Genomic DNA, 23,489 nt, shown 5'->3' on the forward strand with positions numbered 1-23,489 from the left:
GAAACTGTAAATGACTTGCCATGTCGTTTTTTCAACCTCCATAACCATCTTTAACTAGCCATTAAGATGGAGTCGTGTCCATGGATGTCTCTGAACAGTTTTTGAGCATCCATTTTTTTTAAAATCTCGCCAGACACTAGTATGTGTTCATGTCTGGTTTGTGTGATCAATGAAACAGAGCTGCATCTAGAGTAGAGTCAGTTGCCCCTTTGTAACATTTCTTCTGTAGTCCCTGCACCTCAAATGCAGGGTCTAGAAGTTCTTTTCATCAGTATGCCTTCACTGGAAGGTTGCTGCAGGAATCCCAGTTGATCGGCTAACGATGCACCTTCTCTGACACGCCTCAGAAACTGTAAATAGTGGGTTTCGTGCCCCCATTCTGGTACGCTCGAGATGATGTAAAATAACGGGGTGCTTGCCTCAATATTTGAGCGTCCGGAATTGAGCAATAAATTACTGATGATGGCATGATATTCCACTGCAGCAGATTACCCCGAGTAGGATAAGAAACATTAACCTGAAAGCCCCCAGAGTGTTGTAACACTCTACATATGTATGTGGTGAAAATATATGGTGTTACAAATATAAAATGAGAAGAATATGAATGATACATAGATAGATGAATTCACATAGAATGGTTATGAGGCTATGGGTCAGCAAAGACATTCTCTTTGCAAACAAGATGGCAAGTTTACAATGACTGACAGACTTCCTTCATTAAAAATTGCGTAACACAAAAATAAAAACGAAAACAAAGAAAAGAAATTAAGCACATTTCAATTAAGAAGAGTTGTTAATACATAATTTGAACATAATAAACATAAAGGAATATTATGTAGGTTGTAGACATTAGTAGAAGATACATGTACAAAGAAAATATAAAAGTAAGAAACCTTCGTGAGAATGTTAGTGTGTTACTTATTTGTGGATTGAGTAGTACGGTACATTTAGATAGCTAGAATAAATAATAATTGAATTGAAAAGAGTCTATGTCATGCCAAACTGACACATTGAGTTAAAATTAAATATGGTGTGTTATATATAGTAACTGTGGCAATATCTTCAAGCAGCCCCATGTATAACCTGGAATGTTTTAAGAATTTGTCAGAATTTGACTGGAGCTGCTACACTTTGTTTATGAAATCATTTTCATACAGGTTTTGTAATGGTTAAATTCTGATTTCTGGTTTAAGGTATACAGAGGGCGATTTCCATCACCTGAAGCGTTCTAAGATTGACAAGTCAGTACCACGGCAGTATTCCCTAGGTGCTAGGACCTGGGTTGATGAAGCAGCACTAAGGGCTAGTATAGAAGAACAGTTGCGGAAGGTTGAGGAAAAGGCACGCAGAGAGTCCCTGCCAATACTTGACCTAAACAGCTCACTGTCACCAACACTGAAACCTATAAGAACGCAGGTAGCAGTGGAAATACACCATCAACAAACTATTAACAAGTTAGATGAAAGAAAAGGTGTCCAAGAAGCAGGTGAATTTAGAAAAGATTTAAGACCACACCCACCTCAAAGTCTTCGAACAAGTCCTGCCCAAAAATACTCACATAGTTTGGAGACGGTTAGCCCGACGACACAGAAAATGTACAGAGAGACAAGAAAAGTTAAAAGTTATGAGGACTTTGCTGATTATGATGTACTAAAGATAACAGAGTTTTCAAAGGGACCTTTTTATAATACTGACTATGATGTGATATCAGAGTTAGGTTCTCCAATGTCATCTAAAGTACGATACAATGACACAGGAAGTCTGGAACAATTAAACGAGGAGCAAGTAGTGTATCTAAATGACCTTGACCTTGAAGGAATCATGCCAGAAGAGAGTGACGACACAGAGACTCTTAACGGCACCCAGAAATATCGGGAACTTTGGAACCTTCGAGCTACATTAGAGGACGAGGATGAGTGCAGTGACACAATAAGAATGGAGGACATGACATCACCTGAAGAATCACCTGAACATGAGCAAATTACACCGTACACTACTTCATTTGAGTCCAACACAGAGGCTCCCAGTGATGTTGGGGTAGGTGATCAGAGAGATAACAGTATTCAGTGGGAAGGAGCTGGTCGAACCTCCTCAAAGAATCTTCTTCATCCAAACTATGAAAATAGACGTCAGAACTACAGAAACATTTTAACCAAGAGGTTACAGAAAGCTGGCCCCAATACAAGCACTGAAAATAGTTTTGATAGTGTGGAAACTGATGGAGATGTATCGGACACTAGTCGCTATGAAGTCACAACAACATCTTTCGAGTCAACGACAGACAACACCGACAGTACGACAGAGAGCCAACAGAGCAAGTTAAGGCAAATGAAGGCAGATAGCGGGTACAAGTCATTAGAAACACAGGGTTCGACTAAAGAAAATGCAGATGTGGAGAAGGATACATCCCCAGGAGCTCCCTGTCTTGAAATCTCACCACCAAAATCTCCCCTTAAATCCCTCCATAAGTCTCAACAAAAACCAACACAAACTTCCACAGTTCAAGACCTTAAACCTGGAAGCTTGGAAAGTCCAAAACATGCCCAAAAGCGATCGGGGCATGCATCCCATTTTGATCGCAGAAATGGCAAAACGGCATCAAAAAAGAGGCGTGCCTACAGTCGCGAGAGGCAGATGGTGCGTGTTTATGAAAGTATAAATGAACCAGAGACAGATTCCAAGTCAGAACTTGCATCAGGAGACAGTTTTGAAGATAATACAGTCCCAAGTAAAATTTCAGTTTTTAAGAGATTTTTTAAGTCTCACTCACTGGAAACACGTGAAAAATATTTATCAAGGGATTATAGCATTGATGAAACTACAAACAATATTTTTAATGACTTTATCCGCCAGGAGCCACATGACACTAGACTTGGTGCACGGCGTTCCCCACGCTTGCACTATCGGCACAGGTTGCATCGTAAACACACAGAACCTGTTATAGGGGATGATAGGAGGCGTGACAGACTCGCACCAGATATGCGCAGTACCAGCCTAGGCAGTGATAGTAGTGCTAGTTCAGTACGACGACTCTCGCCCCAAGACAGTATCGAAGAGGAGGATTTTGAAGAGGAACAATCTGTAGCCTGGTCTTGTAGAGACAGGCAGTTTAGTCCTGAGGACTCAAATCAACAACAAGCCATTCATGGAATACCTATCATTAGACTTCCTGAAGAGGAACCAGAGGATTTGTAGCCGACACATAGACTATATGATGTAAACATACATCATACATACATATGTAACATTTTCATCATGAGTATTTCATTTCAGGTAGATATTTCCCTATCCCTAAGTACAAGACTTCAGTTCTCATACTTCAGTGTTAGTATACACACACCCTTGACATCTTAGGATTGCACATATCATGGAGAGTAAGAAAATGCATTAAATTAAGTTCTCCTACACCTATAAACAGACATGCGCACACACACACACACATACATGTGCACACACACACACACACACACATACATGCGTACACACACACACATACATGCGCACGCACTCTTGACTACAGTATTATGATGTTATGTTAGAAACATAACAGGTATATGTGTTTCTGTTTTTGTCCTTTTAAATTTTTAAATCTACAAGACATTCATTGACATACAAGGCATATTATAAAATAGTTGTTGATCAACTCGTATAGGCCATGGGCTACTTAGGTCCACCGTGCACCCCCCCCACCTCCCAACAAAACCTACTTTTTCTGAAGCCTTAGTATGTCCTGAACATGAAATCATATGTTAACATTGAAAATATAGGGATGCACTTCCTGTTTTCATTATATTTGTGGAGGTACCCTCAAAATCGCGATTTTGCAATCCGCTTCGAGTGTCATTTTTGTACTTCAACAAAAAGGTCAATAAATGTCTTTTCAAATGTCCAATCTCTATGTGTAATATATCAAAATAAAGCTGAAGTTATTCCGGTTACAATTATGTTATTTTCATTTAAATATAATGAGAAGTATAGTGGCTATTAAACTTTTACTTAGTAGAACACACATATGCAAATTTGCTCCACGCAGATCGCTCAAACTTTCCATAATTTTCTATTATATGGAAAAATAAATATAAGGTAATCACAAAAACAAATACAGGCTATAATCTAGTGATATATAACTTTATCTTGAAAACAAATCATTTGAATAAACATTATAATTGGACACATGAGAATTCAAACTATACATCGTGGTACAATCCATAGAATTACCATTTACATTATAGATTTCTTTTAACTTAGAATAGCTTTTGTTTGGCAATATAGAATATCCGAAATTACATTTGGGTCAAACAAATTAAATCTAAACTTTAAAAAGACTCTTGGCCACATAAGCAGATATCAAATTAGGTATTACAGTACATGTTTTACATATCATAAGTATGGTTTTCCATTAAAATGACAACGGACAAATTTACCAGTCTAGTGTTCATGTCAACATATATACATGTATCTCGATTTCAGATTTTAAGTGGAAAATGCATATTTATCAATGCATGATTGCATCGGGACAAACAAGAAACCAGCATTGATGTAAATTCATGACAATAAAACAATTTACAAAATTTCAAACGTCTGTAGGCACACTAAATGTTCAATCTAGTCACTGTCTGAACTATCAACGTCGAGGTAGTCTACTGCATCAGGAAGAGATATATCATCAGAGTCAAACTCCTCATCACTGCTTGTATCCCCTGTTTCAGTTATATCTACTAGTCGCTGTGGCAACACGTCACCTTCATACCACAGTGGTTCGAGTTTCCCTCCAATCATCACCCAACCATGACCATCAACAGGAGCTGGAATATGTGGATCGGCAATGTGTGCTCTCTTCCATACGCAACCTGATAATTGACCCTTCTTATGTGCTGATCAAGACTCTTTCGACAGGGAGGTAGGGTTCCCATATCAACATTGCGACAAGGGCCAGGTAGATCATCTTTGGCACATAGCTCATTCATTCTGAGGGAGCGTAGATCGTTGACACTCAGTATACGAGGTTTCCCATACAAAGCACATGTGAACTGATCAAGTTCATCCATGACGTCGACAGGTACATGCCATGCGTCACCCAACCTGGCAAGCAGTGGCACGAAGTTGGGCATCCTTGACAGAGTTTTCAGTGGTTTTACCTTCCCATGGCCTTTGAAGGCACTTGTAGTATCACAACCACTGTAGGCATAAAGTGCCATCATCGCTGTGCAGTGTTGCTGAGTATGTGACAGAGCAAGTTCACTGACATCAATCAACCTTTTTTTGTTACCAGTTCCGGTGTCAAAGAGAATTTTGATATTCTCCATCTTGAGTGCATAATGGAGAAGGATAAACAAAATGTCAGTATCTGGGCTCTTTACTCTGACATACTTGTAGTTTTGGAGCCTGGCATATTCACAATAAAGGATGATCCTGGAATCTGTCTCCTCCTGGGAAGACTTGATGACTGGTATTTCTGCACACTGTGTTCTCAGACCGTCATCAGAAGTAAGTTGGTATGCAGAGCCTTCACATACGACTGTTACTTTTCTACCTTGTAGTTTTTTGGCATATTTATCTTGGCTCCAGAGTCGAGTAAGAAGGGTGATGAACTGTTGCTTGTTGATATCATTGCATAGGAACTCCTTCCAGTCCGCGGGTTTTTTCGTATTCCCTCCTTTGACAATGAGTTTCTCCCCACATCCCCTTCTTTGTCGCTCCATGGATTTGACAGAGTTTGCCACATAGCTGTCTGTGCTGAACACAACATCACCGGTTTTTGACATGATATCAAAGACTTTCTGGCAAATTTGGCTGAAGTTACCAGGAATGTCCTTCAAGTAGTAAAAACAAGCGTTGCCATCATGGATTACAAGAGTTTCATTAGCAGGAGGGACATCCACGTCCTCCAGATCCTTGGTCAGGTGATGGAAAGCCTTTGCCTTGTCTGTCTTTGCAAGGAAGCCGTCGGCAGTCCCAATGCTGTATGGCACAGGAGTTAAGGGATATGTCAGGAGTTCCTTCAGATCGATTTGTATTCCTTGATTTTGGGATTTGATGAACAAATGAAAAGCTATGTTTCCCTGTTGCTTATACTGGACTACTTTGTTTGCAGTGGTTGTAATGCTGATCTTCTTGTTCATGTCTCCCAAAGTTTTGAGATTCAAACGCTCACTGGTTCAAAGAAATCTTTGCCTGTTTTCAAATGGGTTTCAATGAAGGCATTCTTTGCTTCTCTACCTGCCACTTCTGCTCTGAGGACATCTACTTTCACATCCTCGGATGCTGCTTGTCCTGATGGAAGTATCAACAACTGATGTTTCTTGTCTACTGTGAATGGGTTTAAAAAACTTTCCACAGCTTCTTGTGTCCGCTTTACTAGTTTTTCACTTTTAAGAACCTCAGCAGGACGGACATCATGATGTTTGGATTCCCCAATGCGGTCTGACAACATATCAGCCATATTGAGTGTGGCATTGACATACTGTGATCTGGCGTGAGTGGTTCTAACCCAGCGTTGGTAAGCATCATGGTTAGTCAACACTCCTGATTCACCAGCACCAGCACCCCCATGAGACTTGGCATGTCGCATGAAAGTCTCTTCCATTGTCTTGTCGACTGCACATCTGTTGCCAGGAATGAATGATCGGGCTACGCTAATAGCACCTCTCTTCATCAAGTCTGTAGCTCCTGGATGAGATGTCTCGATGTTGGCTATGAATGTCGAAAAATATGTGAGGTACCTCGCATAATTTTGTCCGCCAAAGCTAAAAAATAGGTCGGCCATGAGATGAAGACAATGTCCATAGAGGAGAAAATCATTGTGCTTCACTGAATGTATCAGTGATAGTACAAGCCATACATGATCCATGTATGATAGCCACATTTGAGCAGTCTCTCCACGAAGTCCTGCTCTAATGTCATCACGATATTGCTGAAACCCTTTGATGTAGTTCACTAGAACTAGAAGTTGCTTAGATTGCTCAGATAACGAAGACAGTGCTTCAGTTTGACCCTGACTTGCTACATACTGAGTCATCGGAAGTCTCTCAAGGCATTCCAACAAGACCTTGTGGCAGTGCATTGCTCTCTCATAGTGTTTCCCCGAAAGAACACCTGTGATGGAACCCGACGCAATCAAGCCAGATTCCAGCAATATGTCAGAGAGGCCTGACCCATTCATTTTCTTTCCTATCATCTTCATGTATGCGCAAACTAGATGGAAGGTTCCAATCAGGATTATGTGCTTCTCATATTTGGTTTGATTGTTCCAGACGAGTGGGTATGCTTTCATACATACACCTAAGTCGAATGTGGTGATGATGTATTCCTGATCAACTTCATTGGTGGCATTTTCAGCATAGCGTAGACACTCCTGCACAGTTTTGTATTCTGTGATTGGACAACCAATAACGGGATAGTAGTCTATTGTTGTCAAATTCTCAGGAGTTGTTCCAGTTAGAGACACAAAGCCTGTCCATCCGGGAACAGTCTGGTGTGATAAACTGCTCTTCATCCTTATCAGCATCCACAATATGTGTCGCATGTTAGCTGCATTGTACGTGTCTTCGCCACCAGGATATGTCAGCTGTTTGATGATTATCTGTGGACTTCTACGCTGGGTGACATAGCATTCTGGGAGATTGTCAGCTGGATCGAGGTTTAATGACCGTTGCTTTGTTGTGCTGTCCTTCAGAATTGATGGAATGTCTATGTGAATACCACCATGATCCTCTGATTTGCCTTCTATATCCTGCAGCATGATACCATGGGCAGTATGAATTGAGTCCATTCCGGTGAGGTTGTTCAGTAATTGGTCGAAGTTATCAATTTCAGAATGAAAAACTGCTGGTGCAGTAGGTGACCGAATAATCTGAGTTGACAATAGAGTTGATGTTTGCGCAATGGCCTGAGCCAGCGCTGTTTCTAATTCCAGTGAAAATGAGTAGTTCTCACAATGGCCCATTCGGTTGAGCAGTGTTATCAATCGCTCACTTCTGAACAGATGGCGAAGTGTCATGCATATCAACACATGCTTTGGGAGTTTCCACTCCCCGTTTGTTGCCGCACGACAGAGGTCCTGTCCTATCGAAAGTACAAGTCGATATGATTTAGGTGTGTGGGTGGTCCCTTTATCTGTTAGGACATAGTTGAGGAATTTCTGGAGTTGTGGTGGCAGAACATCATCAACATTTCCAAGATCCTGAGCAGATGGGGGGCCATTTCAATTCCTTTGCTTTTGCAAAGCTGTCAAGAATAATCTTGTGCAGATAACTTCCAACTTCTTTGATCATATCTGAAGAAGCGAGCTCATATGCACGTCTAACAGCATTGCTGACATCAATATCTGAAGAATATACAATATAGGTTTGAAAGTTTCCGGTGTTGTTCAACATACAGAAAGACAACCTGTCCTTATACGTCTGGTGTTTCTCAAGCTTTTCTTTGAGGTTCTCACCATGGTAGTTTGGATTTGGAAACTCAGTTAGTTGCAAGCTTTCAATATATATCTTACACAGATCAGTCAGTTTCATCATGTTCTTCTGCTCTATGATATCTATATCGATCACTTTGCATACAGCACTGAATGCTATATTATGGGCCTCTGTGAGCTTCAGTTGCCTTGATTTGTCTTCATCATGTGTACTCCTCCATTTATCAGGATTCTGTGTGTATTTACCCCTACATGACTTGTGGTACTTTGCTTCACAGGCAAACAAGTCTTGCCCTCGAATCCTTGTGAGAAGTTTTTCATCATTTTTTTCCCCGGCTATCTCCAGTATAGTTATCCATCCATCATGTTCAAACTGGCTCAGTCGCTCAGTGGTCCATGTTCCTTTTTCCTTGATCTTCTTCCTTCCTTCTGAATTGCAGAATATGCAGTCGGGAGTAAATAATACATGGTCTGCTGAACTTCTTCTGCTTGATTTAGAACATGATGGTCCTGAGGGATCAGAGTGTGAGGAGAGGCGGTTGAGATTCATGGTGAATCGTTCGTAACACTCTCTGTGGTATCCATGGTGTGCAGCTATTGTGTTCGGTATAAGCAGACATGTCTCTTTCATTCGATGAACAGAACACGGAGGCTGAGATAATCTCCTTTCGCGTATCTCCTTCAATTTGATAAGTCTGTTTTCGGCATCCTTTGTAGCAGAAAACAGTTGGAATGTTCCGTATTGTAATCCTGGGATGTGAACAATGCATATTTGTTTCGTTTCCTCTTCACCACTTTGGCCATCCTTTGACGCTTAGGTGGAGGTTCAACCTCATCGCCTGTCTCCATGTCTCTCGTTTCAGATATCACTTATGCATCAGTCTGAAAAATAGGACAAAAAGTTTATATGTTACAAACACATACACTTTTGTCAGTGCATGGAAAATTCATCCATTTGTTTTAATTTGTGTTATTTTTAATTAAATCTATAATGTGTGTGTGTGTGTGTGTGTGTGTGTGTGTGTGTGATCTTCTATTGTGAAGGTGATATTTTGGGACATGACCGTGGCACGTGTACTTTGAACTCTCATGTGTCCAATTATAGTGTTTATTCAAATGATTTTTTTTCAAGATAAAGTTATATATCACTAGATTATAGCCTGTATTTGTTTTTGTGATTACCTCGTATTTATTTTTCCATATAATAGAAAATTATGGAAAGTTTGAGCGATCTGCGTGGAGCAAATTTGCATATGTGTGTTCTACTAAGTAAAAGTTTAATAGCCACTATACTTCTCATTATATTTAAATGAAAATAACATAATTGTAACCGGAATAACTTCAGCTTTATTTTGATATATTACACATAGAGATTGGACATTTGTAAAGACATTTATTGACCTTTTTTTTGAAGTACAAAAATGACACTCGACGTGGATTGCAAAATCGCGATTTTGAGGGTACCTCCACAAACATGATGAAAACAGGAAGTGCATCCCTATATTTTCAATGTTAACATATGATTTCATGTTCAGGATATACTAAGGCTTCAGAAAAAGTAGGTTTTGTTGGGAGGTGGGGGGGGTGCACAGTGGACCTAAGTAGCCCATGGCCTAGTACAGTAATGTTGAGATTTACATCTTTAAAGCCCATCCACCATAACAGATGAAATTACTGTTCAGAGACAATATGTCGGTATATGGTCTCTGTACTGATTTCAAAAATCCAGTTTTTAAGTTTCATGGTACTTGTTTGCAGATAGGATGAGGTGTGAGTTTATGTGTATTCTATGCTTTTCAAGGCAAATGATCACGAAATTGAAACTGAACTTCTTTGGTTACTTCATGTATCAACACTGACTTGGAACCTCATGGAAGAGCCCCAAACTACATGTAGGTACATTTTAGATAATTCTGATTTCATGTGATAGTATCATACACCTGTATGGGCGGCCATTCAGTCAAAAAATACAAACTTGAAAAAAAGGACAAAAGTACGCAATTAAGGTCAAATATTACGAATAAAGAACTAAATGTTACTACTAAAGGTCAAAATACAATATTAATAGTCAAATGTTAGGAAAAGACATCATAAGAAAAGAAAGAACAATGTGTACGAAAGAACGTCAGTGAGCACGAAAGGACGTTTTCAATAAAGAACGTCAGTGAGCACGAAAGGACGTTTTCAATAAAGAACGTCAGTGAGCACGAAAGGACGTTGACAATAAAGAATGCCAGATGACGCTGCAATTTGTAAAACATTCCAAGTTTAATCGGCTTGTTCTGCCGTGATAACTGCATGCCGAGGTGCACAATGTATTACGTCATTCCTCGTGCACTCACCGTCTGACGTCACACATATAAATGTGGATGTAAACAAGAAAAATAAATATGGTTTGAAAACGAAAGCTGGCGTCATAGATGAAACTCGATTTTCTTTATTTATGGCGAGCTATTTTTCCTAACGAATGTGTAAGTTATTCATATGCATACAAATCCATTTGATATATATATATTTGTTGTTCAGATATTAGGCAGCATTTTGTTCGCACACAGTTTCCGAAAAGCTGTTAAAGAAAACAAACTCTCGCACAACGTTCACTCTTCAGATGAAAATGTGCGTCTGAAACAAATCTCGGCATCATAGCACCCTCGTGTTGCACCAAGCATGAACAGTTATTGGATCACTGTAGGTGAATCCTAGTTTAACGTTAAGTGAGTGTTTTTTTAAGGTTGTATACAGATGTTGGTTTTACACAGTATACTGTATTTATGAAAAGGCCCTTAAGTGGTGACAAAGCTTAACGCAACATGTTTATACACAATGTGTACATTATACATTATAAATACATGTATATATATGTGTGACGTCAGACGGTGAGTGCACGAGGAATGACGTAATACATTGCGCACCTCGGCATGCAGTTATCATATACTATACACGGCGGAACAAGCCGATTAAACTCGGAATGTTTTACAAGTTGCAGCGCCATCTGGCGTTCTTTATTGTCAACGTCCTTTCGTGCTCACTGACGTTCTTTATTGAAAACGTCCTTTTGTGCTCACTGACGTACTTTATTGAAAACGTCCTTTCATGCTCACTGACGTTCTTTCGTACACATTGTTCTTTCTTTTCTTATGATGTCTTTTCCTAACATTTGACTATTAATATTGTATTTTGACCTTTAGTAGTAACATTTAGTTCTTTATTCGTAATATTTGACCTTAATTGCGTACTTTTGTCCTTTTTTTCAAGTTTGTATTTTTTGACCGAATGGCCGCCCATATACCTGGATGTAAATATATTTGTTCAAATTTGAATACGGCAACTTGTTTTCTCAACCATCCGCTTATGACTGATGTTAGAGACTTCATACCTGATATGCCTCCTATATACACTTGTGAAGTTTTCTAACACATGATTGAAGGATATTTGAGGTCAAGGTTACTCATTTTGAACTTTACAAACTTAGCATCGATGATGTCTGTGGTGGAGTTTGATTGAATATTCTTTAGCATGATCACTAGGGTCCTCATGAAACATGGCTCAAATTTCACTGGAAATTTCAGATTAATTCATAAACAAATCAAGCAATTTCGAAACAGTTCTGATAGACTCTAAGTGAGTAACTCTTTACCTGGCATGTGTCATGGGTGTATCAATTGTCAAAGTCACCTTGAAGGTCATTTACTCATAACGAAATTTGCATTTTGATTCAGAAAGCATTGACAGTATGGATACTTAATATTTGTAACACCTCCTAAGATTGCAAAAATAATGTTCCCACATGTGATTGGATAATCTTGAAGGTCAAGGTCACTCAATGAGACTTAGGCATCAAAGATGCTTGTGCACATGATAACATGAATATTTATGATTGGGAAACTTAATGATTTCCTGGGTGGGGTTTTAATTTGGGAAGATTCTCAATGACCTCCATCAAGGTCATGGTCACTGGAAACCTTAATGTAAAAACATGGAATGCTTGATTTTTAATTCACGATTATCTATTATAATAACAATATGTATTATACATTTTTGTCTATACCTGCCATATGTCAAGCTCATTGACACATTCTAGGATTTGTAAACAGTAAAACAGTATACTTAGAAGTGTATTATTACATTAGGCTACAGTTACTTTACATTTGTAACACAACATATGCTTTCAGTTTGAAATTTTCAAGAAACCATTCTTGATGTCTGAGATTGAAGGTCAAGGTCATTAGACTTGAAGTATCTGTTAGATTCTCATTTTGGTGGTTACATGCATGAGACTTTCTTCTGTTTCAATGTTGTACTTCACAGTGCATGTGTTATCCCAAAGCAGAAGTCCTTTGCCTGGAAGTAAGTATAACTTGTTGTTAGGGTAGCTTGAGGCAAAGATCAAGTTGTATTGCATTAGACAATATAAGGTATAAAACATGAATCATATTGATGAGATCATCTGTCAACTGATTTAGTAATATCAAAATTGTTTATGATATATGTTTCTGGTTCGAAAGTTTTGAGGTATTCCATAAATGGTGGACTGCTTATTAGCTCACCTGACAGAAAGTTATGAGAGCTTATGTTGTGGCCTGCTTGTCCGTCATGCATGGTGCATCGGGCATCGGAAACATCTGAGCAACCATTGAACCAGTGAAGCTGAAACTTCACATACTTGTTACCACCAGTTATGATGCTGCACTTTGATCCTACTGACAGCTAGAAATTGAAGATTGGTCTCAACGTTGGTCATGTGTTGCTCATTGGAGCTAGGTAATTAATTCCACAAATAGGGGATGTTTTTTTAGAAGTGGGGCTGAACACATGGTCCCTTTGTCACGATATGTTACCGGTACATCTTGACCTTGGTTTGACCTTTACTTTTACTATGCTCCTAAATTCTCTCAAAATGCACTTCCTTGCACAGTAAACATCATCTCCTCAGAGACAACTTGACCAATGTTGCAGAAATGTCACATGCTTGTTCAAACACATTATGGCCCCTGAATTTATTCACCAAGGTAGCCACATTTAGTCAGTAGTTACTATATTCCATTTTTTGCAATATTTTTAACCTTGATGTGGGCACAATGACCCAGTTGTCTAAGGCGCCACAATTCACTGTGCAAAGTTGTGTCCCTTGGGCACGCCAGAAACCTGTGATTGTGGGTTTGAATTCCAGGTCGCCCCGATTATGTTTCCAGGTTTGTCAGCACCATACCCGTGCCCATGGGTTTCACCGAAGTGGTAAACGTCTGAGACTTGCATCACTTCAGCCTTTCCTCCCACATGAACCTGACACACCATGATATGACTTGAATAGTGTTCAAAACGGCATTAAAACCAACTCCCTCACTCACTTAAATCTTTATTTGACCTCTGCACTTGTATGTTTCTTCTTCACATGCTGCATATTTTGATCAAATGATAGATTTTAGTGTTTGTTCTTTGTCCTCATTGTTTATTCAGAAAATAATTGAATATAAATGCTGACAGCATATTTTGTTACTCTTAAACTGTTGACTGCACATCTAGATGAGCTGCTTTGAGTGTCATGGCACTATGTTTCAGCATGTAACGCAAACACCTTTCTAATCATATAGTCATATTGGAATCTATTAACTATCAATGTTATTTCCCTGTATTTGGGGGGAGGGGGGCATGTGTGGCCAAGGTGCCACAATTCACTGTACAGAGTTGTGTCCCTTGGGCATGCCAGAAACCTATGATTGTGGGTTCAAATCCTGGTTCACCCCGATTATGTTTCTAGGTTTGTCAGCACCATACCCATGTTCAAGGTTTTCTCTAAAGTGATAAGCATCTGAGACCTGCATCACTTCAGACTTCCTCCCACATTATGCTGACAAACAGTGATATAACATGAATACTGTTTAAAGCCGTATTAAACCCAATTCATACACTTACCAGTCTATCTGTAATGTAACACCAGGAAGGCTACATTTCTTCATGATTGAAATAATAAGATTTTCTAATGTATAATGTGTCTGTTTACGGTATAGCTGTATTATTGGTCTCCACAACAACCAAGAGAGTGATTATGTCAGACCATATATGGTCTCTGATGTCAGCAATGATTATATCCTACCTAAATATTATCCCGGGGGAAGTTTTACTCTTGAGTATCGTATAGGATAGGATTAAACACACTGGTATGGGTTCAAATTCACTCTGGAGAATCATCCTGACACTAGAGAATTTCATCTCCGGTATAACAAATAGGGTAGGATAATATTCACTGTTACAATTACACTTGTGCTAATAATGTCTAGTATGCCAAATGTTGAAGTGCTGTTGTGAACACACAAACACGGTGTCTGACAGTGTTTGCTTGTACCTAAGATGCTGCTGACGTACATCGCACTATGAACATCCTCATTATACAGTGTATGGATCAAGTCTTGTGAAACCCAACATCTTATCCTACACTACATTTTGAGGCGTGTCAGAATTTGCTCACAGATCGTGTATAAATACCAGGCAACTGATAACTTCTTGAAGTTAAGTAATCGCTCAAGTTTACTTTTATTTGGTGACTTTTGAGTTTCCAAATACTTTAACCTATACACAAACGAATGACATATCTATTTGAACACAAAGCCAAATCTTTTGTCTTCCGTTACTATTTCACAACGTCAAATGTTTTAGAGCTGGTATTTCCATAATGTCATATTTTTGGTTATTAATGCAGGCGTTATTGGAGCTGACTATATGTTCTGTTTATTGTTGAAGCAGACTTTACAGTCCCCCCCATTGCCATGGATTAGTAATGTGAGTCACCTGACTGCCTATTGACGTTATGACAACAGGGTTACAATTAGCAAATTAGGAAGGGGTGAATCACATCCCTTAGACGTCTGCTGATTTGGGGTTCAAATCCCACTGTCACACCAATTATTGTTCTTGATACAATAGCACCCTACACCTGTTCCCGTGATTAGCGTTCAGTTTTGAGTTTCTTTCAACTGGCATGGCGTTTTTATATACCGTATTCGACGTAATAAGCGCCCAGGGCGCTCTCAAAATTAGAAATAGGGGGCTTTTGTTAGAATGTTATTTTGGTGGAAAAAACAGTTGACAGATAAATTTTGTGGTTTATGCTGACGGTTTGAACTGTTTATATACGACAGATATATTTTTCAGAATTTAATTGCCCATAATTAAGGGTGCATATAACACACGAGTGCGTATTATACACGAATAGATAAGTCTTGTGTACATTGATCAATCGGAAGGGGTGCTAATTGGGATTGTTCACTTGCCAATATATTAGCAAATATCGCCTTGGGCGCTTATTAGAGCGGGGCGCTTATTACGTCGAATACGGTAATTGGAATATTCTTCAAAGCCATGTTATACATACTGTTATCATAATACATATCGTTCGATGGTTTGTGTTTAATGGCGGAGATATTGTTGGTACTTTCACAGCACAGATAAATAAATGCTCATGTACAGAAGCTGATTCGTCTCGTTGTGACTATGCACACCCGTAGAAGAAAGTTTAGCACTACTCACATGGTGTAACTATGATATTGTAAATGATTGGAGATACCTGTACTTTTACGTGAGCAGTGGTTCGTTGTTAGGTTTCTGAAGCACAGGGATGGAATGGAGTATTAAAATTGACATGATTAATCCCTGTATATGTGTGTTATGTAGTGACACCTGTCGTGGTGTGTGTTATATAGTCGCACCTGTCGTGGTGTGTGTTATATAGTCGCACCTGTCGCGGTGTGTGTTATATAGTCACACCTGTCGTGGTGTGTGTTATATAGTCGCACCTGTCATGGTGTGTGTTATATAGTCGCACCTGTCATGGTGTGTGTTATATAGTCGCACCTGTCGTAGTGTGTGTTATATAGTCACACCTGTCATGATGTGTGTTATATAGTCACACCTGTCATGGTGTGTGTTATATAGTCACACCTGTCATGGTGTGTTATATAGTCACACCTGTCATGGTGTGTGTTATATAGTCACACCTGTCATGGTGTGTGTTATATAGTCACACCTGTCATGGTGTGTGTTATATAGTCACACCTGTCATGGTGTGTGTTATAAAGTCACACCTGTCATGGTGTGTGTTATATAGTTTCACCCATCATGGTGTAAGTTATATAGTTGCACCTGCTGTGGTGTGTGGTATATAGTCCCATCCATCATAGTGTGTGTTCTGTAATCGCACTTGTTGTGGTGTGTGTTATATAGTCGCAGCCATCGTGGTGTTTGTTATATAGTAGTTAGCTATTGTCATGTGAGTTATATAGTTGCACCTGCTGTGGTGTGTGTTATGTAGATGCACCTGCTGTGGTGTATGTTATATAGTCACACCTGCTGTGGTGTGTGTTATGTAGTTGCACCTGCTGTGGTGTGTGTTATATATAATCACACCTGCTGTGGTGTGTGTTATGTAGTTGCACCTGCTGTGGTGTGTGTTATATCGTCACACCCATAGAGGCGTGTGTTATGTTGTCGCACATGCCATGGTGTGTTATATAGTCACACCTGCTGTGGTGTGTGTTATATAGTCAACCCCATCGTCGTGTGTGTTATGTAGCTGCACATGCCATGGTGTGTTATATAGTCACACCTGCTGTGGTGTGTGTTATATAGTAAAACCCCATCGTCGTGTGTGTTATGTAGTCGCACATGCCGTGGTGTGTTATATAGTCACACCTGCTGTGGTGTCTGTTATAAAATTGCACCTGCGATGTTGTGTGTGATATAGTCACACCTATCGTGGTGTGTTATATCAACTACTGTCATGATGCAGGCTATATTCACTACTTTCAAGGTGCAGGCTGTAATCTCTACTGTCAAGGTGCAGGCTATATTCACTTCTGTCAAGGTGCAGGCTATATTCACTACTGTCAAGGTGCAGGCTATATTCACTACTGTCAAGGTGCAGGCTATATTCACTACTGTCATGATGCAGGCTATAATCACTACTGTCATGGTGCAGGCTATATTCACTACTGTCACGGTGCAGGCTATATTCACTACTGTCATGATGCCGGCTATATACACTACTGTCATGGTGCAGGCTATATTCGCTACTGTCATGATACAGGCTATATTCGCTACTGTCATGTTGCAGACTATATTCGCTACTGTCATGTTGCAGGCTATATTCACTACTGTCAAGGTGCAGGCTATATTCACTATTGTCAAGGTGCAGGCTATATTCACTACTGTCAAGGTGCAGGCTATATTCACTACTGTCAAGGTGCAGGCTATATTCACTACTGTCAAGGTGCAGGCTATATTACCTTCTGTCAAGGTGCAGGCTATATTCACTACTGTCAAGGTGCAGGCTATAATCACTACTGTCAAGGTGCAGGCTGTATTCACTACTGTCAAGGTGCAGGCTATAATCACTGCTGGCATGGTGCAGGCTGTATTCACTACTGCCAAGGTGCAGGCTATATTCACTATTGTCAAGGTGCAGGCTATATTCACTACTGTCAAGGTGCAGGCTGTGTTCACTACTGTCAAGGTGCAGGCTATAATCACTACTGTCAAGGTGCAGGCTGTATTCACTACTGTCAAGGTGCAGGCTATATTCACTACTGACAAGGTGTAGGCTATAATCACTACTGGCATGGTGCAGGCTGTATTCACTACTGTCAAGGTGCAGGCTTTAATCACTACTGTCAAGGTGCAGGCTGTATTCACTACTGTCAAGGTGCAGGCTATATTCACTACTGTCAAGGTGCAGGCTGTGTTCACTACTGTCAAGGTGCAGGCTATAATCACTACTGTCAAGGTGCAGGCTATATTCACTACTGACAAGGTGTAGGCTATATTCACTACTGTCACGGTGCAGGCTATATTCACTACTGTCATGATGCCGGCTATATACACTACTGTCATGGTGCAGGCTATATTCGCTACTGTCATGATACAGGCTATATTCGCTACTGTCATGTTGCAGACTATATTCGCTACTGTCATGTTGCAGGCTATATTCACTACTGTCAAGGTGCAGGCTATATTCACTACTGTCAAGGTGCAGGCTATATTCACTACTGTCAAGGTGCAGGCTATATTCACTACTGTCAAGGTGCAGGCTATATTCACTACTGTCAAGGTGCAGGCTATATTACCTTCTGTCAAGGTGCAGGCTATATTCACTACTGTCAAGGTGCAGGCTATAATCACTACTGTCAAGGTGCAGGCTGTATTTACTACTGTCAAGGTGCAGGCTATAATCACTGCTGGCATGGTGCAGGCTGTATTCACTACTGCCAAGGTGCAGGCTATATTCACTATTGTCAAGGTGCAGGCTATATTCACTACTGTCAAGGTGCAGGCTGTGTTCACTACTGTCAAGGTGCAGGCTATAATCACTACTGTCAAGGTGCAGGCTGTATTCACTACTGTCAAGGTGCAGGCTATATTCACTACTGACAAGGTGTAGGCTATAATCACTACTGGCATGGTGCAGGCTGTATTCACTACTGTCAAGGTGCAGGCTTTAATCACTACTGTCAAGGTGCAGGCTGTATTCACTACTGTCAAGGTGCAGGCTATATTCACTACTGTCAAGGTGCAGGCTGTATTCACTACTGTCAAGGTGCAGGCTATATTCACTATTGTCAAGGTGCAGGCTATATTCACTACTGTCAAGGTGCAGGCTGTGTTCACTACTGTCAAGGTGCAGGCTATAATCACTACTGTCAAGGTGCAGGCTGTATTCACTACTGTCAAGGTGCAGGCTATATTCACTACTGTCAAGGTGCAGGCTATAATCACTGCTGGCATGGTGCAGGCTGTGTTCACTACTGTCAAGGTGCAGGCTATAATCACTACTGTCAAGGTGCAGGCTGTGTACACTACTGTCAAGGTGCAGGCTATATTCACTACTGTCAAGGTGCAGACCATAATCACTGCTGGCATGGTGCAGGCTATAATCACTACTGTCAAGGTGCAGGCTGTATTCACTACTGTCAAGGTGCAGGCTATATTCACTACTGTCAAGGTGCAGGCTTTAATCACTACTGGCATGGTGCAGGCTGTATTCACTACTGTCAAGGTGCAGGCTGTATTCACTACTGTCAAGTTTGAGGCTGTATTCACTACTGTCAAGGTGCAGGCTCTAATCACTACTGTCAAGGTGCAGGCTGTATTCACTACTGTCAAGGTGCAGGCTATAATCACTACTGTCAAGGTGCAGGCTATATTCACTACTGTCAAGGTCCAGGCTATAATCACTACTGTCAAGGTGCAGGCTGTATTCACTACTGGCAAGGTGCAGGCTATAATCACTACTGGCAAGGTGCAGGCTGTGTTCACTACTGTCAAGGTGCAGGCTATAATCACTACTGTCAAGGTGCAGGCTATAATCACTGCTGGCATGGTGCAGGCTGTGTTCACTACTGTCAAGGTGCAGGCTATATTCACTACTGTCAAGGTGCAGGCTATAATCACTGCTGGCATGGTGCAGGCTGTATTCACTACTGTCAAGGTGCAGGCTGTATTCACTACTGTCAAGGTGCAGGCTATATTACCTACTGTCATGGTGCAGGCTGTATTCACTACTCTCAAGTCGAGGCTGTATTCACTGCTGGCATGGTGCAGGCCGTATTCACTACTGTCAAGGTGCAGGCTATATATCGTCGCTGCATGCAGGACACATGTGGACTTTCCTATCCTGGTTCTATGGTTGTACCCATGGAGGTTTGGCTTTTGGTTGCCAATAGTGTTGCTAGCAACAGTCTCATGTTGCAATGGTATACACATCAATGCTAGATAGTAGCTGCCTTTTTTACATAGCTGCTGGCTTTATTGATTTTTCTGTCAAACTGTACATAATGTCTGCTGTCCCCATTGAACAGTTATTACTATTGATCTGAATGAAAATGTAACTTCACCCTTGTTATCATGGTGAAGGCTGGTCTGCTGATATTATAAGGCAATCTACACCACTACATTCATGCTTTAGGTAAGCACATGGCTGTTTTGACTGTACACTCTGTTAAAAGGCCAATGTGAATATGCATTTTTTTTTGTTATGGTTGGAAGAGAAACATCAACTCAGTAGTTTGGGATGGTTATTTTCAAGGAAGATGATATGCCAGATCACCACAGGTTAATATCTTGCACTTTCTCTCCGAAACAGGGTTCATAACATGTATGTGAGGCTAAATGACACTGAGATACTCATTCATGTTTCATTCTAACAATAGCTTGTCAACAGGTGCCATGTTAAGGATGGCCATCAGTAAAGGTGTAAGATGATCCAGGTAACACATCCAGCTCATCTGGCTGCTTTGGATATCACCTAAGTTTCTGTTCTTTGATTTATTGATGTATACCTGGCTCCAGGGTAGTTTGGATTAATTGTGAACTCAAACAGTGCTATATATTTACTTAGTGTTACAAATACTGCACTCATGTTGCAAATGTTGGCATTGTTCAGATATGAAATACCAAGATAGAGATTTACTCTGATTGTTTTACTGTATAGTTTCAACTGATGATTCTGCCGCCAGTCACACACAACTCATTTCTATTGTTATGTCATTTAGAATGCACCCAATGTTGCCTTAGCAACCTACTACTTTATCCGGTGCTCTCCTCACAAAAGAGGTATTTTGTAAATATGTGTGTAAATTCTCTCAAATCTGTTGTGAGATATTTTGCACAATCTGTTTCACTATTTTTATACATATTGTGCATTTCTTTTTATACCTCAGGATGTAACACTCCCAAGACACATCCATAGACACACCAACACACCTTCCCCACCCATGGCCCATCACACTCCTTTACTCATGTCAATGTACACATGCTATTTTTCTACGAAAACATATGTGATCAAAACAAGTATCCCACGCAAATGAGACAAATGACAAGTGTTTGTCAAAAAGGACCTCAAGTGGCAGTAGATAATAACATGCTGTCAGTTACACTAGATCATAATATGCTGTCAGTTACACTAGATCATAATATGCTGTCAGTTACACTACATGGTAACATGTTGTCAGTTACATTAGATCATAATATCCTGTCACTTACACTAGATCATAATATGCTGTCAGTTACACTACATAGTAACATGCTGTCAGTTACACGACATGGTAACATGCTGTCAGTTACACCAGATGTAACATGCTGTCACTTACACTACATGTAACATGCACTACATGGTAACATGCTGTCAGTTACACTACATGGTAACATCCTGTCAGTTACACTACATGGTAACATGCAGTCAGTTACACTACATGGTAACATGCTGTCAGTTACACTACATGGTAACATGCTGTCAGTTACACTACATGGTAACATGCTGTCAGTTACACTACATGGTAACATGCTGTCAGTTACACTACATGGTAACACGCTGTCAGTTACACTACATGGTAACATGCTGTCAGTTACACTGCATGGTAACATCCTGTGAGTTACACTACATGGTAACATGCTCTCAGTTACACTACATGGTTACATGCTGTCAGTAAAACCACATGGTAACATGCTGTCAGTTACACGACATAGTAACATGCTGTCAGTTACACCAGATGTAACATGCTGTCAGTTACACTAGATGTAACATGCGCTACATGGTAAGATGCTGTCAGTTACACTACATGGTAACATGCTGTCAGTTACACTACATGGTAACATCCTGTCAGTTACACTACATGGTAACATGCTGTCAGTTGAACTACATGGTAACATGCTGTCACTTACACTACATGGTAACATGCTTTCAGTGGCACTACATGGTAACATGCTGTCAGCTAAACTACATGGTAACATGCTGTCATGTACACTACATGGTAGCATGCTATCAGGTACACTACATGGTAGCATGCTGTCAGTTGTACTACATCGTAACATGCTGTCAGTTACACTACATGGTAACATGCTGTCAGTTACACCAGATGTAACATGCTGTCAATTACACTACATGGTAACATGCTGTCAGTTGAACTACATGGTAATATGCTGTCAGTTCCACTACATAGTAACATGCTGTCAGTTACACGACATGGTAACATGCTGTCAGTTACACCAGATGTAACATGCTGTCAGTTACACTACATGGTAACATGCTGTCACTTACACTACATGGTAACATGCTGTCAGTTACACTACATGGTAACATGCTGTCACTTACACAAGGTGGTAACATGTTTCAGTTACACTACATGGTAACATGCTGTCAGTTACACTACATGGTAATATGCTGTCAGTTACACTACATGGTAACATGCTGTCAGTTATACTACATGGTAACATCCTGTCACTTACACTACATGGTAACATGCTGTCAGTTACACTACATGGTAACATGCTGTCACTTACACAAGGTGGTAACATGTTTCAGTTACACTACATGGTAACATGCTGTCAGTTACACTACATGGTAATATGCTGTCAGTTACACTACATGGTAACATGCTGTCAGTTATACTACATGGTAACATCCTGTCAGTTGAACTTCATGGTAACATGCTGTCACTTACACTACATGGTAACATCCTTTCAGTGACACTACATGGTAACATGCTGTCAGATACACTACATAGTAACATGCTGTCAGTTACACCAGATGTAACATGCTGTCAGTTACACTACATGGTAACATGCTGTCAGTTGTACTACATGGTAATATCCTGTCACTTACACTACATGGTAACATGCTGTCAGTTACACTACATGGTAACATGCTGTCACTTACACAAGGTGGTAACATGCTTTCAGTTACACTACATGGTAACATGCTGTGAGTTACACTAGATGGTAACATCCTGTCAGTTATACTACATGGTAACATGCTATCAGTAACACTACATGGTAGTATGCTGTCAGTTACACTAGATGGTAACATGCTGTCAGTTACACTACATGGTAACATGCTGTCAGTTACACTAGATGGTAACATGCTGTCAGTTACACTACATGGTAACATGCTGTCATTTACACTACATGGTAGCATGCTGTCAGTTACACTACATGGTAGCATGCTGTCAGTTACACTACATGGTAGCATGCTGTCAGTTACACTAGATGGTAACATTCTGTCATTTGAACTTCATGGTAACATGCTGTCAGT

At 40.3% G+C, this 23,489-nt stretch overlaps 2 protein-coding genes across 2 annotated transcripts; one reads left to right on the forward strand and one right to left on the reverse strand.

Moving 5' to 3' along the window:
• Window positions 1–1,188: 1,188 nt before the first annotated feature.
• On the forward strand, window positions 1,189–3,610 carry LOC124127442 (the record flags this gene model as incomplete). The annotated part of the gene is made up of 1 exon (XM_046490837.1): window positions 1,189–3,610. A coding segment is annotated over one exon (2,007 nt), but the record flags the coding sequence as incomplete, so codon positions are not given.
• A 2,530-nt stretch (window positions 3,611–6,140) lies between these two features.
• On the reverse strand, window positions 6,141–20,766 carry LOC124127441. The gene is made up of 2 exons (XM_046490836.2): window positions 19,937–20,766; window positions 6,141–9,295 (listed from the first exon to the last, which is right to left on the reverse strand). The coding sequence occupies exon 2, from the start codon at window positions 7,997–7,999 to the stop codon at window positions 6,143–6,145; it is 1,857 nt and encodes a 618-aa protein (XP_046346792.1). The 5' UTR covers window positions 8,000–9,295; window positions 19,937–20,766; the 3' UTR covers window positions 6,141–6,142.
• Window positions 20,767–23,489: the final 2,723 nt, after the last annotated feature.

The sequence above is a fragment of the Haliotis rufescens genome, unplaced genomic scaffold (genome assembly GCF_023055435.1).
Source record: "Haliotis rufescens isolate VD_foot unplaced genomic scaffold, xgHalRufe1.0.p SCAF_2, whole genome shotgun sequence".
Lineage (NCBI taxonomy): Eukaryota > Metazoa > Mollusca > Gastropoda > Lepetellida > Haliotidae > Haliotis > Haliotis rufescens.